The 18,151-nt window shown below is 37.5% G+C and overlaps 1 protein-coding gene across 6 annotated transcripts in view; it reads right to left on the reverse strand.

Moving 5' to 3' along the window:
* Positions 1-18,151, reverse strand: part of STAG2 (stromal antigen 2) — a 66,914-nt gene that overhangs the window by 16,499 nt on the left and 32,264 nt on the right. For all 6 annotated transcript variants that reach the window (XM_015860783.2, XM_015860781.2, XM_015860780.2 and 3 more), the window contains exons 4-21: positions 17,518-17,679; positions 16,169-16,265; positions 14,825-14,901; positions 13,938-14,142; positions 10,566-10,717; positions 8,534-8,607; positions 8,304-8,427; positions 7,104-7,202; positions 6,916-6,995; positions 6,297-6,404; positions 5,691-5,802; positions 4,722-4,839; positions 4,005-4,108; positions 3,412-3,504; positions 3,117-3,206; positions 2,124-2,327; positions 530-600; positions 96-183 (exon numbers count right to left, since the gene is read on the reverse strand). In XM_015860783.2, coding sequence (XP_015716269.1) covers positions 96-183; positions 530-600; positions 2,124-2,327; positions 3,117-3,206; positions 3,412-3,504; positions 4,005-4,108; positions 4,722-4,839; positions 5,691-5,802; positions 6,297-6,404; positions 6,916-6,995; positions 7,104-7,202; positions 8,304-8,427; positions 8,534-8,607; positions 10,566-10,717; positions 13,938-14,142; positions 14,825-14,901; positions 16,169-16,265; positions 17,518-17,679 — 2,058 coding nt within the window. The remainder of the gene's footprint in view (positions 1-95; positions 184-529; positions 601-2,123; positions 2,328-3,116; positions 3,207-3,411; positions 3,505-4,004; positions 4,109-4,721; positions 4,840-5,690; positions 5,803-6,296; positions 6,405-6,915; positions 6,996-7,103; positions 7,203-8,303; positions 8,428-8,533; positions 8,608-10,565; positions 10,718-13,937; positions 14,143-14,824; positions 14,902-16,168; positions 16,266-17,517; positions 17,680-18,151) is intronic.

Consider the following 18,151-nt stretch of genomic DNA (forward strand, 5'->3'; position numbering starts at 1 on the left):
AAATAAATAAATAAATAGTGAAAAATAAAAATAAGAAAAATCAGCAACAAAAGCTATTTACTGTTGTTCCTAAAGAGCAGATTTTAGTTACAAACCTGTTCTGGCATGTCTCCATTTTCAATGCCAGTTTTCAGTAACTTGTAGTTGCAGCCAAACAAATCCCATCTTGATAGGTCATGGGCACTGGAAGCATTAGAAAGGAAGCAGAAATGTAAAACAAACATCACTTCTGTAATTAAATTTTATGTTAATAATTGCTAAAAGCTTAAGCTTTAAAATATCTGTTTTTCATATGTACGTGCATACACACACACACAAAATGTAGCCCCAATATGAAACAGAAAATTTCAGTTTTGCATTTCGTATTATATTCAACAGATGTGATGTGTCCTACATGACACTCCAACTTTCAGACTAAATCAAACACAAACTGCATAAAACTTAGAGCTATCAAATTTTATAACAAAAGCTACAACAAGCAAAATTAGGTAACATGGACCCTGACAGGTATTTGCAGAGTTCTACATACTTGTGGAAAGCAGTGATTCTCTTCAGTGTTGACAAGACCTGATAAGCATCATCCTCGTCGGGTTCTTCCCCCTGTTTCAAAAACATATCATATGAAATCCTAAACAAAGTACACTAAGCAAACTAGGGAAATTGATAGAAAAAATTTAAAACTAATAATAATAATAATAACAATAGAGGAAGGATTGGGGGAGGAGAGTAAAAAGAACTGCATCTAGATTATTTAACAATTCTGTGTATTTGTTTTCAGAAGATGTGAAGAGTTTGACAGAGAAGATAATGCATGGCATGCCCTAAACTGCAGGAAAAGCAATCAGCCTTTATGTTTAGAAATCAGGTATCAGAACAAGGAAAAATATGCTGGGGTGGCAGGGGGGAGGGGGAGAAGTAGGAGGGGTACAAGAAAGAAGGAGAAAAGAAACTTAGGCTACTTGAACACAACACATAAAGTAGGTGTTTCCATTTTCTCCGAAGAATCCAGCAGAGGCCACTATCAGACAATAGATACTGGACTAGTTGGGCCACGGGTCAGTACCTCAATCTTACTTTAATCACAAAGTCTTAGAAAGTCTTTAAGAGGGAGGGATAAGGGAAGTTCTAATTTTCCCAGAAGTTCTGACAAGCTTGTGCTTGAAGAGAACAAAATAGCCAAAAGAAAAAGTTCATGAAGGTATCTATTGAAATGTACAGGATAAACTAAATGAAGACATGGGAAACCCTCATCAGCATACCAGAGGTAACACAAAACCCCTGTCTGTTACTGTCCTGAAGCCACACATTATCAAAGCACAGTCGGTTTCACCAGTCCTACCAGAGCATTTGCCATTTTCCTGTTTGACATTTCATTTCCTTGCCTTACCCCCTGTTCTTTCTATCTGTTGCAAACTGGGACATAACTGCATTACCAGGAGCATTCCCTCCTGAGCCCACATGGCATGCTGTGATTGTGGGGTGGAGTCCCAGTTCTGGCCAATGAGCAGGAGGGAAAGGAGCAAAGCTCAGCAAAAGTATGTCCACAGCTGAGAGGTGTGGCCAAAAGTTAGCAAAGAAGCTTCCCATGCTCCTTATCATAGATAAGGAGGAGGAGAAACAAGTTATGGTTGAATGTCAGAGACCCACAGAGTCACATTAAATAACATATCAGAAAATTATCTCTTCTAATTAGCACAGGGTGAGAACAAAATAATATTCTTAAGCTACTAAATGCATCTGCTCGTAATCTGAGGAAGGCAGGGGGAGTGTTTCCCAGAGATTTTGAGCTTTTAAGCTTTTATTGACAGCAATGTGTAATCAGCACTAAGACTGGTGGCACCAGTACATCTGAAGAGAATTCCAGTACAACAACAAAGCTACGTATCTCAAAGCCACAAGCTTAAAAGCCTGAGCATGAAAATTTCACACAATTTCACACTTTATCTGAAATTTATCTCAAATTCCCAAAAGACACTTGTCCAAAATCAGATTCAAGAATCACTGTCCAGATACAAAGGAACAGCAGTTCATACCCTCAACTTACTGACTTGCATAGGAGGACAAACAAACACACTGGATGTATTTACAAGAGCAGGAAAAGCTGATGTTGTACATTAAAATACCTCTTGTAGGAAGTCTTCAAGAAGTCGATTAAATTTGTCTGCCAGCTCATCTATTAACTGACTTCTTGCAATATCAACCCTGTTAAAGATTGTGAACTCTTCGTTACAGAGAGCATGGTACGTTTTTGAGCAGGCTTCCAAAACGTCTATGTCTGTGTGCTTCTCCACAATATCCCGGATTTGTCGCAGTAAGGCATCCAAATGCTGCAAGAAACAAGGAAAAGAAACATAAACACATGAACACACGGGCACTGTGATATTTATATTATGCTTAACATATAATGCTCATGGAATTCTTAAAAGTAAGTTCATTTTGTTTCTATTCATTTCCCTCCTCTCAGAACTACGGTACAGATTAAAACCATCCCAGAAACTTGGTGAAACTCTGAGATAAATTCACAAGTTAAAAGAAGTAGAATCCTGTCAAAGCCTAAAGATCTCATGTCTTTTTAGGAAACAATTAAAAATTTGCTGTTGTTGGTATGGGTTTATCTAACACTTCAGTTTGCAATGACAACTAAACAACACAGAAGCACTTATCTCCCACCCACACCAAAATTCACACATGGTCTCAGAAACTGCATAAATTAAGATTTAGTTGCATAACACTCAGGCACAAGCACTGAAACCAACCTCACTTGTTTTTATATACCTCTCCTCACCCTGAATTGCTTACTGTTGCTCTATCACCTTTAGGCTACGCTGTCAACTAAGTATTTTATTCCTTTTTTGACCCCAGCGACTTCCAGTTACTTGCTTCTCAACTATGCAGCAAAACAGTGCATCTGAGAAGGAGAAAACAGAGACAAGAGCAGCTTAAGTTCAGGTCTTGTCAGGTCTTATCTTCAATGAGGGTTTCAATGAAGCAAGTCACAATAAAAAAAACTGCACCTACAACAGTGACTGAATTTCAAGTGAGAAAATCTAAATTCTCTCTTTTGATAGTGGCTTTTTCAGTCTTTTTGTGTGACGTGTTCTTGAACATTAGCTTACCTTTTCTAGTCGCCCTGTTGTATAAATTTCCAAGTCAAAGTACTGTGGCAACTGCAGCAAGTTGGTGACTTTTTCAGCATCTACAGAATACTGTAAGATTGATGAGGAAAAAGGAAGTTTAAATGAAAAAATCTTGGGACATAATACCACACAATTAACCACAAGACAACAGAATATTAGTAAAAACTAACAGAAAAAAATGAAGAGCTGTGTAACCCATACAGTTAATTACAGAAGCTGCTCCTGTTTATCATTTTAACAACAGCCCTACAGCTAGAGATGGAATTAAACTTACCTTTGCTAACAACTGTGGAAGAGCCACTGCGAAAAGTTCTGTAATTTTCGTTCTGTCATCCAACTGGGTTTTCTTTTCCTTCGCTGTCAGCACCTGAAATATTGGCATTGTTAGAAAAAGACAACCCACAGCTCTGGAGCAAATTTTCACTGCCTTTAAAGAAATGACAACCAAATATGTTATCCTCACATGATCACAGAAAAGCCAATTGGTTGTACTGTGTTCCCTTCAAAGAGGTTGTGAAATATGTTCCCTCTCCCTTATTTTGCTCTTTAAAATTGAAAAGCTTTGTAGCTTTTCCAAATACTGAGTTTGGTCCCTTTCCAGCCAACACTTCCTTTAAAATCAATTCTGTATCTTTAATAATGAAAACAAATACAGTAGTCCAAACAACATTAAACACGTGCTACAGTCATGAAAAAATGAATGAGCCATGGCTGTCAGACACCGGAGGCTGCAGTAACAAACTCAAGTTTCTGAATTCAGTCCCCCCCGTATCAACAGCCTAAAGCCTTCTCCTTCTTCCCACACAGTGCCCCCCCCCACACACAGCCACTCGCACATTTCTAGGTAAGTAGGATTTTGGCTCCTACCCTTTTCCCCGTTCCTCTTCCCACAGGAGGATGACATTCAGCTGCTTGCCGAATGGTACAAAGCATTATTTCAATCAGTGCACTCTCCTGCCTATCTGTTAAAGCTGAAATTTCAAGAAACAGACGTTAAAAATAAATAAGGCATTTAGGCCAATAGCTCAATTACAGCTGGGGACAGGGGAATAGAGAACATAAGTACATTACAGAACAGCACAGGAAAATATTTGAAACAGAGAGAATATCAACTGAATATCAAGTTTCATAATCATTTTAGTTCCTCTTCGTTATTCACAGGATCATTTAATAGTACATATGAATTACAGAATTGTCTCACATGGGCTTTATTTTTATGGTTGTTTTTACCATCATTAAAGAAATAACCATGTTTTCCCATATGGTGGCTTTAGTATTCAATAAAAGAACTAGTTTCACAAGCAGCTTGCTTAATCAAATGCTGCAAGTACAACCTGAACCTGTGGAACAACAGCAGAACTGGACAATGCGGGTCTATTCCCTCATTTTTCTGTCTTTCCTTTCTTCCCCACCAGAAGTGATCTCTTTCTACTCCTGCTCAAATTTCATAATTAGTGATTTATTACAGTTATTCAAGAACAGAGAATATAAGGGGACCTATTTTATAAATCACATATACTTATAAATCTGAATACATCAGAAACCGCATTGCAATATACAGAAAGTTCTACTAAAATCTCTTACGCTCTTCTCCATTGAGAGGTTCCTCCAACAGAAGACTGTTCATACATTCCCAGTCTTTCAAGAGATCTGTTGCGCAGTCCCACATGCTGTCCACTAAATAAGCAGCATGTTCATGCAACTGAAATGAGAATAAAAAAACATTTTTTTTTTTTATCAGCGATAAAGTTCATTACACAAGTTGCTATAATAGAAGGATTTTTTCCTTGCTGGCTTTTGACTCTGGCAAAACCAAACAAAATCAGAAAACTTTGTGAGTTCTCTGGTTCAGCAAAGCCTGAATTAACTTAAGAGGTGAATCCTGATCAGTCATTACAAAGAATGAAGTGTTGCAGAATCTGTACGAATCTGGTAGGACTTTTTGTGTTTGCTGTTGTTTAGTCAGCTGATGGGTTTTGCTTGCTTTTCTGGCTGGCTTTTCTTTTCCTGTTTGACCTTTATTGAGTTCTGTCCTCATAAGTATACTGTAAAGCCATCAGTGTGTAGATTCTGAGACAAGGTAAGAAGCACTGGTTGTGTGGCCAGTTTTTGGAACTGCAAGACTTGACCCTACAGAGTGATCCTGAGACATAGCAAACAAACTAAAATCTTTCATCGAAAGGACATCCTCAGCACCATTTTAGAATTAGGTGTTCAGTATACTTGATCATTTCCATTTCATGCTTCTGAAAGTTTTTTTCCTCCACAAAAATTCCTAAATCACAATCTCTTTCCAGCTGGATGACATAACGGAGAATGGTAGGGAGGAGTATTTTGTCAGAGGAGAGCTCACAGCCCTCAGAACTAAATACTTAGCAGATCCTTCATGTAAACATAACCCAAACAGTCTTATGTCCTCCAGACTGCCCAAGCAATAGAGGAAAATTAGGATGGATTAACAGCTAGCAACCAACAGGGGCAGATGAAGGGATTAAAAAAGCAAAATAAAAACCAAACCAAACAAAAAAACCCCACCCATGCAATTCAACTTACTTCACTTTCCAAAAAGAAAAACACTAACGTCTTCACAAGATTAGCATTTGGACTTTGTCTTCCCCTTCTTTTGAGTATTCCATCATCTTCAGGATCTCTGCGGCTGAAAAGCCTAAAAAAAAGAATTATTTCAAGATAAATTTCTTCTTCACTGCCTTTGCCATAGTCAAGTCACATTTAGATATTGTTTTTACAGATGGGCATATCTTCTCTTACTGTGAAGCTCTAGGCTTTATTTTGAAAGCAAGTGATGTGGTACAAATGTAATTTGAACAACCTTATATTTGCTGAGCTGGTATTTCACTGACAGCTTCTTGTGGAACATGTAATTATAAAAAAATACTTTACAGACATCAGTGATAATTGCAGATGCTTGAGGTCTCAGGCTCCCTTTTAACAAAATATATTTACTGAACCTGCTACTGAAAGCAGCAAAGAAATAGTACATGAAGACCTGAAAAATACTAGGTGAAAAGTCTTGTTTTCTTAAATATTTAATCTGGGTGTTTATCACTCACTTTTTTTTTTAGCTAAAGCGAATCATAAACCCAGTATTAACACACACACTAAAATCCAGAAGCAAGTAAATATAATTTCCCCTCTTACTTTTTATAAAGAAACTCCCCTGCGGCAACTGCTACTGGCCGATGAGCTGAATAAACCAGATGGTAGACATTTTCACAGTCTTCTGCAGTCAGAACTTCTTCACTACTCCTAGGAGTGAGGATGGAAGGAAGGAAAGAAAAAAAGACTGTCTCAAAAAAATATGAACTCCAGCAATAGGAGATAGAAATAAAGAAGAAACTAAACCTCTGCCTTCAAGCTAGCATTCTAAGAGTCAAAACAGGGTAACTTAGTTTCAATGTTGTCCTACACAAAAGTTACCAAAACAGTAAAAGAACTTGGTAGGCCACTATGCTCAGAGTTCAACTACTGTTCAGGAGATACTATATTTCTTCAGTTCAAGTCTTCCACAATAACTTCTAACTCACAAGGCTCAGTTCTACATTTCTAGCTCTTACACACTCTTAACTGTGATGGGTAAGTAACAGCACTGTCCTAGCCAGATTACTTCATAATTCTTCATTGTTCTAGTGTAAAAAACAGACATCTCTCTAGATTTCAAGCTATCAAAGTTCAGTCAAGCTACCATCCTTGCCATAGACAGGAGAAATGCTTTCACGTTTTAATATTTGTTATTGGTCAGGTGAGGAGATATACTTACTGTAAAACAAGAGTGAGTAATTTTATTGCTTGGACTGCAACATCATATTCTTTGTCAAGAGTCATAGACACAATTCTATCCTAAGAACACAAAACAAGATATTTTGAGAAAAGAAAGGAAATAACAACTTAAAAACAAACAAACAAACACATTTTTGGATGTTCTTAAAAATATAAAGTCACACTAACCTTGAATCGACTGGTGAAGAGTTCCAATTTGGAATTAAGCTCTTTATTATAGTAAAGCCCTTGCAGAGCAGTTAGGCATTTCAGTCTTACTTCCCCTTGCTAAAATAGAATTTTAAGAACTGGATTAAAAGTCACGTAGATGATGCGATCTTCAGATCATAGAAGACAAGTTTCTTTAGCCATTCAAATGCATTCAAAAACTGAATGTTAGCAAGATACACTACTTAAAACTGCATTAATGGCATAAGAATGTCCTTTTTTATTATAAGTGAAGAAAAAAAAATAATGTCTCATTGTAGTTGGTGTATTTATGTCAAGGTACACTTCTTTCATTCTCTAACAATAAATTTTAAATGCTTAAGACATTTTAGTAGTGAAATTCCACATTATTCCTTTCACTTAACTACAACAGGAAACATCTACAGTATTAACAACCAGCTCTTGTGAGATCTGAGCTACCAAATAGATAGAGGGACAAGTATTCCTCCCCAAACTGACAGATACAGATGCACTTTGCAAAGGTCTAGGACAAAGGACTTCACACAGCTTCTTAGCACTCCACTGCCAAGAGTTACCATTGTTTCCATGCCAAACCCACAAACAGCATGGGTGAGAATCCCACATTCGCTTCACTTCAATTTCAGTAGCTTGAAGAGAATCTCCACTACAGTATCTGCAGCAATCTGCTGACTCTACAGTGAATCAATTCGGTGATGAATCATCATTCATAAGCTATGAACTTTGACCATTCCAAGTGGAGAATAATCCCCAGCTTGCAGGTAACAGCCTGAGGCACTTATCAGCACCAAGGAGGACTTACTTTCATGTTTTTAAAAATTATATGAAGATGTTAAAAGAGATTATTACTTTGGCCAAACAGAGAAACAGCTTGGTTATTTGTCTGGATTATTCCATATGAAATGCATACAATATAAATAGTTCTACAAAGCAGAAGTCTGCATCAGCAAAAAAATAACTAGATACAGAGAAAAAGGCCATTTCCTTACAAATCTGTACATTCTCTCTAAAACCATTCAAACCTTAAACATATTTTATATGTATCTTAAACACCAGTGCTAGCAAATGGCTATCAGTAACTGATTAGAATAGCTGAGATCAGAATCTGGTTTGGCAGGATCAACAGCCAAAATGTGGACTTTATGGCTGATGATTTTGTTCCTTATCCTTAGGGCAGCTCACCTTATCATGCATAGTCCACCCTACGTATTTTAAGTAGCTGTCATTGAGAAAGGCGTCACTGTACATCTTCATCCATATTCCAATTTCTTCAATACAGATAGCTCTGATTTCAGCAATTGCATCTCTGCAAAAACAAGAAAGGCGAGAAGAAGATCAATAATTAGAATTAACTTATCACCAGTTTGTAAACTGGATTAATGAAGCCAAAAAGTACTTAGGAAACAACTTACCGGTATCTATGCACAAAAACACCTTTAAATATTGCATTCATCATGTTCTCTATTTCATCCTGATTTTCCTGAAGCTGAAAAAATGAACAGAGCATATGAACATTGAGCACCACTTTAACAGTCTGTTTGGGTAGTGTTGCATCTAGACAAACCAAACTAAGTTATCATTTACAAGAACGACTATTCACTTCTTTCCTGAAATATAAATCTGAATAAAGTATTGCAGAAAAATAATTTCAAGAATATGGAGCAGCAGGAAAAAAAAAAAAAAAAAAAAAAAAAAAAAACAAACCAAAAAACAAAAAACCCACAAACAATATAAGAATGCAGAGCTGAAAAATAATATAAGAGACAAATTCAGTCTCAATGCAAGCAAACAAGAAGTGGAAAAATGATGCATACAGTGTTTGCAAACAAAAAGTTGTATTGCTTTAGAAGTACAGGAAAGTCAGTTAAAAGATGCAAAAATAACTAAGTATTGTTGGAAGACGAGAATCCTATTTTTGCAGTTTGAACTACAAAGGTGGGACAGAATAAGTCAATGTTAATCAGAATAGCTGAAGACTGGGGAAGCAGGCAAGTAGGACAGATTAAAACCAACATAAAAAACCAACAAACCACCACCAACAAAGAGAACTAAATAAACAGTGACATGACATTACACAGGCAGAATACTGGAGTGGATGGGTAGGTGTTACAGGTAAAGGTAAAGGACCTCTCCTACAGAATTTTACACAAACAACAAGAACCAACATTTTTCACAGTATTACAAGATTTTTAAACTGGAAGCAAAGAAGAAACAATAAAGAAGAAGCAGCAGAAGAAAAAGACTAACTAACCAACATATCTTACATGCTGTGACCCTAAATCTAGTAACATCTGTCCTCTAAGTCGAAGAGAGAAGAAAACACATGTTTAAATGGAAGACACAAAAGGAATCAAAGAACACGATGCATTCATCAGATATGGCCAACTTATGAATGAAGCAACAAACAAGAACTGAACATCAATGCTGCTTTAGAAGATTATTTTCATTTTGTGCAAGCAAACCAAAAAATCCCAACTAAAGCTAGAAAAAGTGGAAAGGAATCCTAACAACCAATATACAAAAGAAAAACTGATATTCCCAAAAAGTCTCATTTCGTACCACTGCCATCACCTGTGTATCACGGATTACATATAAGCGAACTGGTTCGGCAAACACATATAGTAGACAACATTTAATGGTGTTTCTTGGGTATTTAAAAAGTCAGTCTCAAACAAGCAGGCATTTGGGAGAGGTAACAGGAAACAGAGCTGCTGGTTTACCTAAACTGTTTCAAGGCAGTAAAAACACAAGTGACAGCACAACAAGCTGAAGAGCAAAGGAGAGATGCTTTCCCTTTGATAATCAGAAAGTTAATTCTAAAAAGAAAAGAAAAGAAAAAAAAAGCCCATTCCCCAGAAATTAAAAACTAAAAGCTGAAAGAGCTGGAGCTTTCAGCAGAACAGCACTGTCAGCAATGAATCAGCAAATCCCTTACATGCAGAAAGAAAGAAAATAAAGGTAGGTTGCATTTCAACTTGTTTGGTGTTTGGTGTAGAAGATAGGACCCTGTAATGCAATTTCTAATAAGACTGATGCTGATTTCATAAGAGCAGTATTTCACATCAAGATCATCAGGTTTTTCTCCGGAAGCCAAAGAACAGTCCACGCATGGTAATCTCTGTTACATTTTTCAGGAAATTCATCAAGGAACGTAACAAATCTTGTCCATTACCAATTGCATTCTCCCTTACTAACTATCCTAAGTTGGCACTGTCTGAATTGCACCTCTTTCTACAGAGAAACAGAATGGAAGAAGCATCTTTCGAAGTAATTAAGTTTTTCAAATGAAACAAATTAAAGAATGAGACAGAGAGAATAATAACTACCTTGACAGAAACAAACAGACCAAAAAAACAACACAAGTCCCAGGGCAGAAATAATTCCTTAGCAGCATTTGTCCTCCAGCAGTCACAAAGCACTCCAGCAAGAGAAAATTGCACTAACCTCCTTTCTTTTCTGTAGTAAGAGCTCCAGTCTATCATTAGCACGCTTCCCAATGATTTTATTTCGTTCTGCTTCATACTGCCGTTGTGTGTTGTCCATGTTAATGCTAAGATTTAACGCCACATTCACTAAAGCAGTCATCAGCTTCATAGCTATAAAAAAGCAGAAGGAAGGAACTGACCTATGATGGATGACAGACGAACACCCTGATATCTCCTCCTCCTCAACAATTTCTGCATTTACAAAAGTATTCACTGTAAGGCTGTTTATTGACAAGTAAACTTCAGGACCTGAACACTGTTTTATGCAGCACCAATCCTTTAAATTGTCATGCACTGTTACTTACAAATGGATAAAATGGATAAAATAATGACATTTTGTTACTTTCTTTGCATCAATTTTTTAACACTAACAACATTATTATGGAACTGATATACAGGACATGCATCCCCAAAACACAGACAAAATACAGGATTTACAAACGCTATCCAAGAAACATTATAATGATTCCACTATTAGAATCAGTTAATAGACTCACGTTACCCCATCAGCCAGTCTCAAACACACAGCTCTTTCCCTTCAAAAGGAAATATTTTAGACAACCAATCACACTGCACTGCACCACTCTTTTCTCATAGTTTAATTTTAATGAGACAACTTTATCTCTTCATTTATGCGTGTAAGTACCAAAAGGATGTTAGGCAATTAGAGGAAAGAAAATTGACCACAATGTAAAAAGTTTGAGTTTGGTGGGATTTTTTTGTGTGTTTTTATCTGAATCATTTCCCTTAAAAATAACTCAGGCCAACTTGGCCACCTCCTTATTTATGGAGTAGCCATTAGTAAATTCGTTTTTCCTATCATCTTTTTAACTCTAAGGCCAAAACAGACTTACAATGCAGGGCACAGACAGAACGTTACTGGAGCACATCTCACTTGCAGAAAGCTAACATACTGATACAAAGACATGCTGATGTTCCTAAATGTCCTCATATACTGCAACAAGAACATCAAGATGAAAAGGAGTAGTCTGAGCTAATCCTGTAAGCCAAAACTACTACTGGGTAAAACACTGGCCCAAAGAGTTGTGGCCAATGGAGTTAAATCCACTTGGCAGCCAGTCATGAGTGGCACCCCCCAAGGGCTCAGTGCTGGGGCCACTCCAACATCTTTATTGATGATCTTGATGAGGGTATTGAGTGCACCCTCACTAAGTTCATGGCTGACACTAAGCTGGAAGGGACTGTTGATCTACCTGAAGATAGCAAAGAACTACAGGATGACCTGGATAGACTGGATTGATGGGCTGACGCAAGCTATATGAGTTTCAATAGGTCTAAGTGAGGCCCTGCATTTTGGTCATAGCAACCCCAGGCAACCCCACAGGCTTGGGAAGGAGTGGCTGGAAAGCTGCCTTACGTAAATGGACTTTGGTGTACTAATGGACAGTCGGCTGAATACGAGCCAGCAGTGCGCCCAGGTGGTCAAGAAGGCCAATGGCATCCTGGACTATATCAGGAATGGTGTGGTGAGCAGGACTAGGGAAGTCATCCTGCCCCTGTACTCAGCACTGGTGAGGCCCCACCTCAAATACGGTGCTCAGTTTTGGGCACCTCAGTACAGAAAGAAAGGACACTGAGGTGCTGGAGCAGGTCCAAAGAAGGGCAACAAGACTGGTGAAGGGCTTGGAGAATATACCCTATGAGGAGCAACTGAAGGAACTGGGGCTGTTTAGTCTGGCAAAAAAAGAGGCTGAGGGGAGACCTTATTGCTCTTCCAATACCTGAAAAATGACTGCAGTGAGCATGGGGTTGGTCTCTTCTTGTGACAAGTAACAGGATGAAGGAAAATGGTTTCAAATAGTGCCAGGGGAAGTTTAGGTTCGCTATCAGGAAAAGCTTCCTTAAAGAAAGGGTGGTAAAGCACTGGAATAGGCTCCCCAGGGAGGTGGGTGAGTCACCATCCCTGCATGTGTTTACAAACTGGATGTGGTGCTCAGGGATATGATATAGCAGTGGGTTGTTAAGAGTTAGTGTAGTATGGTTAGCTTGCAGTTGGACTTGATGACCTTGATGGTCTTTTCCAATCTGAGCAATTCTATGATTCTATGGTTTAGTGGTGGGTTGTTATTAGTGTAGCATGGTTTGGTTGAGATTGAACTTGATAATTTAGGCTTTTTTTCTAACCTGAGCAATTCTATGATTCCATGAAATATGAAAAAGGACTTTGTTGTCTGTCTCTATCCCATTTAAAACCCAATCACTAAGAGTACAAGCTATGACACACTGCAGGTGTACTGCAGGAATCACTGCACAGAATCAGTAGAATTGACCACTGACATGAACAAATGCAAAAATCACTGTGAGACAGAAACTGACATGCAACAGAGTAACTTCAGCAACTTTTATTCATGCACAACTCAAGTTTTAGAACGTAGTAAAACCTCGTTTCTGAAGAATCAAAATTCCTATTTGCCATATGGTACAACAGTTAAATCAATGGTACAGCAGAATGAGCTTATTCTCTTGCAATAAAAGGTTTTGTTCCTCTAAAATAAAGGCCTTGGCTGTTGGGAATCTCAGAGCAGCAGCCTAATGTGCAGTGTTGTAATGTACATTCCGCACAGACGGTTTTTCATTTCATTAAATGGAGCATCTGACCAGCCACCTGCAGCTGAAGTCAGAGATAATGTCAGCCAGCTCCAGCAAACCAACAGGAACTACTCTTAGTGCAGTACTATGAACTAGTCCAATCACCTCAAAATTGCTGCTATAAATCCTCATGTGGTCAGACTGCTGCACAGTGCCATCCAAGGCTCTTCTTCCTTATCCTGTGCAGGCTGCTTATCATGGGAAGTTTTAAATAAATACGTCATACTCAAACCACATCAAGGATGAATTTAAAAATATCAAGTAAACTGAGACACTTGATGGCCATTTCACTACTGATGAGTTCTTTATAATTATTTCTAATGTAACAAATAAAAACGTTATTGTCAATTAGAAGGCCTCAATACAAAGCACAATTTAAATCTGTAGTAAAAATTGCATTCAATTTATAATATGACTCTGGTTTGCCTTAACTCAGAGAACGTACAAGTTCAGTTGCATTTTGAACAGTTGGTATTTGCTTTTGCTAATAGACCTAAAGCTAACAGAACGAAATACAAGGCAGCTGGTAAGGAACTTCTTAAATAATTCAGTAATTTGCAGTAATGTACTGAAAGCTGTACCAAAACTACCTGCATTAGAGACATGTATCACACAAAGGAACATGAGTTGAACACTGAATATCAAAACATTCAACAGTTTCTTCCTGTGCAACACAAGACATAACATGAAAGCAGTACACAGATAAATAAAGTTCACTGACCTGCCAGCGTGCTAGTGTGCCGAAACGCTCTGACTTGTGAGTCTGACAGCCCCGTGAGCAGTGAAATGACAGTATCCATCATATATTCATCATATATGATGCTATATTGACATTGTCGGACGAGTACTCCAATGAACTCACAAAAACTGGATTTAAACTTCTTCCACTGGGGACCAGCCATAGTTAGAGGATAATCTCCACTGTCCTATTAACAAACAAACACAGAGATACAAACATGAAACTCATTCCAAAGTCTTATAAGTTGATTTTAAATGAAGATTCAAAAGACATGAGGAAAACTTAAGAGCTGAAATCTCCAAATAATCTCATTTCATTAACAAGCATCTACCATAATTTACAGCTCAGGTCTGTTATATGCAGAGACAACATTCTGGAAGTCCTACAGTAAATACTGCAAAATAAGCAAAATGGCTACAATTCCCAAGAAGCACAAAGTATTGAAGTCTTTAATGGGAGACATGACCAAATTAAAATGTCCACCACTTACAGATTAATGGGCATACTGAAGTAAGTGTAGCAAACATTTCACAAGTTCCTTAAAAAAAACCCTTTAAGGGCCTCACATACACAGGGAGGTATGGGGGAGATGAGAGGAAGCATTTCATAATGCCCCACAGCAATGAGAGTTCCCACTTTTCTTCAACTGAGAAGCAGATATTGATTTCTTAAACCAATAATAAACCAGCCTATATAAACAGAGAGCCTTCACTGAACTCGTAGGACTGAGAAATAACATTTTCATTCATGATGTTTTGACATTTTTTTGGTTCTTCTTGAACCTGAAAGAAACCTGCAGCACCACGATCCAGTAAGATTAGGACAGGTTAAAAAACAAATACACATTCTCAGCACTTTTATTGAATTACCTCATCAAATTCTTCTGTCATTTTTCGGATTATTTCAGAATTCTGCATGTGTCGGAACATCTCTGCTGTAACAACTCCTGCAATTTAGATATTAGGTTATTAACACTTGAACTGAAAGGGGCAGAAGGCAGATGATGCATCTTCTCCTATGATCAATTTTCACCCAATCTACAGATTATGGGTATTTTTTTCAGTGATGGTAGCTTTAACTCAATTGTAGGGCTTTGCTGTTGGTTAGTTTGTTTTTTAAAATAAATAGTCTTCAATTTAGCATCTGCAAGAAGAGAGGAATGCCAGCAGTTTTCTTGCTGCTACATACAGTGTGTGCACACTAAAGTTTACTCATTCATTCATATTCGGAAGTCAAGGAAATGCGTACCAGCCCTCCTAATCAGCTGGCAGATCATCATAATCTGAAGTGGTATTTTCAGATTGAAGATTCTAAATGGTATCAGACAATTTTGAACAGTTTCATTGCTATCTACCACCTTCTGCACTATAATAAAATCAGCGATTTCATGAAATTCCTATTTCTCTTAGCCTCATATTACTGGAGTGCAAAGGGTGATATTAAAACAAACAGATCTCCTAAAGTTTACTGCAACTCTACTGCAAAATTCATGACAAGTATCATCTCAGATAGTAACAACAGATTCTGTCATTCTCTCTGGAAACAATAATCAAAAGGTCACCGCTCTTGAAAGTACAACTAACATCTCTGAGTAATGCTGTAAGCTTTCTGGAGATTTATACATGTAAAAGTTTATCAGGAGACACCTGAGCAGAGCAAACTACATCCAGTCACACCTGATACTCAAGAGCAGTGACACTGCAGAGTTAAGTTACCTTCTCAACTTCTAAAGGAGGTAAGAGGGAAAAGAATGGAGGACATAGATTAGAGGAAAGAAAACCAGAAGCTCCCAAACACAAGAAAAATGGAAATACAATCTATTGTAGACAGGCTACCATGAAGCTGTCCATAGTATCTTGCACAAACACTTCTAAAAGGCTACTGAATGATCTCTGAACACTCACTGACAGGAAATAACTAAATACGAACCACAGTTTCAAGAGTAAGCAAGTTAAGTTTACCAACACTAAAAAACAGACCATTTTCTGAAATAATACCAGCAATTAAGAAAGATGTAGGAAGTATGTACCATGACTTCCATTCTCTCCAGTGTAAATGTAGATTAAATCTTTCGCATTTGAAAGTACTTCTGTAATACTTCTAAACCTTTTCCTCCCCCAGTTCCCAACTTCAGAAATACTATAGCCTACAAACTGATAACCATGATATAACAACACATTAGGAACATATAAAATAACATTTCAGTATCTTACCTTTGCAACCCGAACACTGGATAAAAAAATTGATGAGATCAAGAAGTGCTATATCTCTGTCATGTTTGTATGACTCTATCCAGTCATCCACTACAGACTGAAAACAAACAAATATAAAGGCGAAGTTTAGCTTTTATTAACTGAACAGTTGGTATTATGTGAGTGCTTTCTGTATGGGATTCTTGGTCCTTTTAAGAATAGCTGGAACTCTGCTTTTTTTTTGTTTTTGTCTGATGCAGAACAAAATGCTTGAACAACCTTTTACTCATAGAGCACCACTTACCAAAAAACAACAATAATAATAATAGCAATAGTCAACTATTAATATAATCAGGCACAAAAGTGACACCTGGACAAAAAGCAGAGGAATACACTATAGTATCCTCATTTTTTCAAAGAAGAGAGGAATAATAACAAGTAGCTTTTTACAGAAGCAGAATTAAAGTTCTCTAAAGATTCTACTGTGGTGTTCAGTTCCAGCAACTGCAACTCCTTATGCTCCTCCTAAATGTTGCCCCTATGATGAACTGCGTTCCACACATATGAGCTGTAACAGAATGCACAGCACTGCTCTGTGCTGCACGGGCATTAACTGCTCTGTGTTAACTAATACCAAAGCATAATGGCTAGTAAAGCAGAAAAAGCAACAGAACTGTTCTGCTACAAAACCTTCAAGGGAAGCAAATTAGCAGGAAATATGCAATAATGGTTATATGCGAGAAGAATTCATGTACCATCATCTTTAAATCATTTGTGCATATAATACGAACTGTTTACTGCAGAAATACATAAAAGATAGAGCGTACCACTTATTTATTAACACAAGCACACAAATCATTTTATACCCTTCCCTAAAACCTACAGGCTGGAACAGGAGTCTGCAAGTCCCGAGAGGACTGTGCACAGCCCCAGCTTCCTGCATACATACCAGAGAAGCTGTAAACTCTACATTTTCAATCCCAAAGATAGCCCTTCTGCCAGGCTGCTGAGGAGTCACATGAGTGAGTCAGCAGGAACTCTCCAAGGCTGGCAGCCTCACGCTTTAACTCTCTCCTCACTGAAGATGTGCAGAGTCAAGCAAACTCTGCTGATTTATACTTTGTATATTATGATTTTATTATTATTATTATATACACAATTATTCATATCTGGCATTTAGAAATGAAAAATCAGTTCTTCCAAATTCTGAACTTAACAATGTAAAAATCTTAACCTATAACTAAAAGCAAAAAAAAAAAAAATACAAAAAAAAACTTCAGGCTTAATTTTAGTAGATCATATGCATGGAAAACCATCGTTATATGTAACCTGTATACTCATCTAAGTTTTAGGGATATCCCAAGCCTTACCTGCATAGCACTCTTGCCCATTTTAACTACTTCAAACAGCATCATGTTTTCCACACCATTCTGTTGGTGATGTCCATTCATCCGATTTGGACCACCGGGTTTCCCTCCTCCGTTTCCACTTTTCCCCTTTTCTGCTGGTCCTTTTTTACCTTTTTTACAGGTCTGCGATCACACACACAAACAATTCTTCATCAGTTTTTATGTAGTAATAAAAACAAAACCAAACAACAAAAAAAAACCACTAACGTATCACCTACACGATTCAACTATACACAAGCCTTAAGTTATCAAGAGCCACACTGAGAATTCGAAGTTGAGAATAACTGCTGATGTTGACTGATAGAAAGACTAACTGGATTCTACGGATTCTACTTCCTCCTCCTCTTTAAAACCTTTTGGCAATTAAAAACACTATTAGTGACAATATAAGACACAAAAGGTTTTCCTTGTGTTTAAACAAGATTAATGACTTCTTAATTGAATTATTATTTTTTGTTTACTTTTCCAATGGAAATAGAGCCAGAAATTATGACACCAACTAGAAAAGACTGTATTAGCACCAACTTTAAGAATTAGAATCTTCCCCCCATAGCTAGCACCTTCACAGCAGGAAGGGAATACCATGCCAATAATC

The sequence above is a fragment of the Coturnix japonica genome, chromosome 4, assembly GCF_001577835.2.
Source record: "Coturnix japonica isolate 7356 chromosome 4, Coturnix japonica 2.1, whole genome shotgun sequence".
Taxonomy (NCBI): domain Eukaryota; kingdom Metazoa; phylum Chordata; class Aves; order Galliformes; family Phasianidae; genus Coturnix; species Coturnix japonica.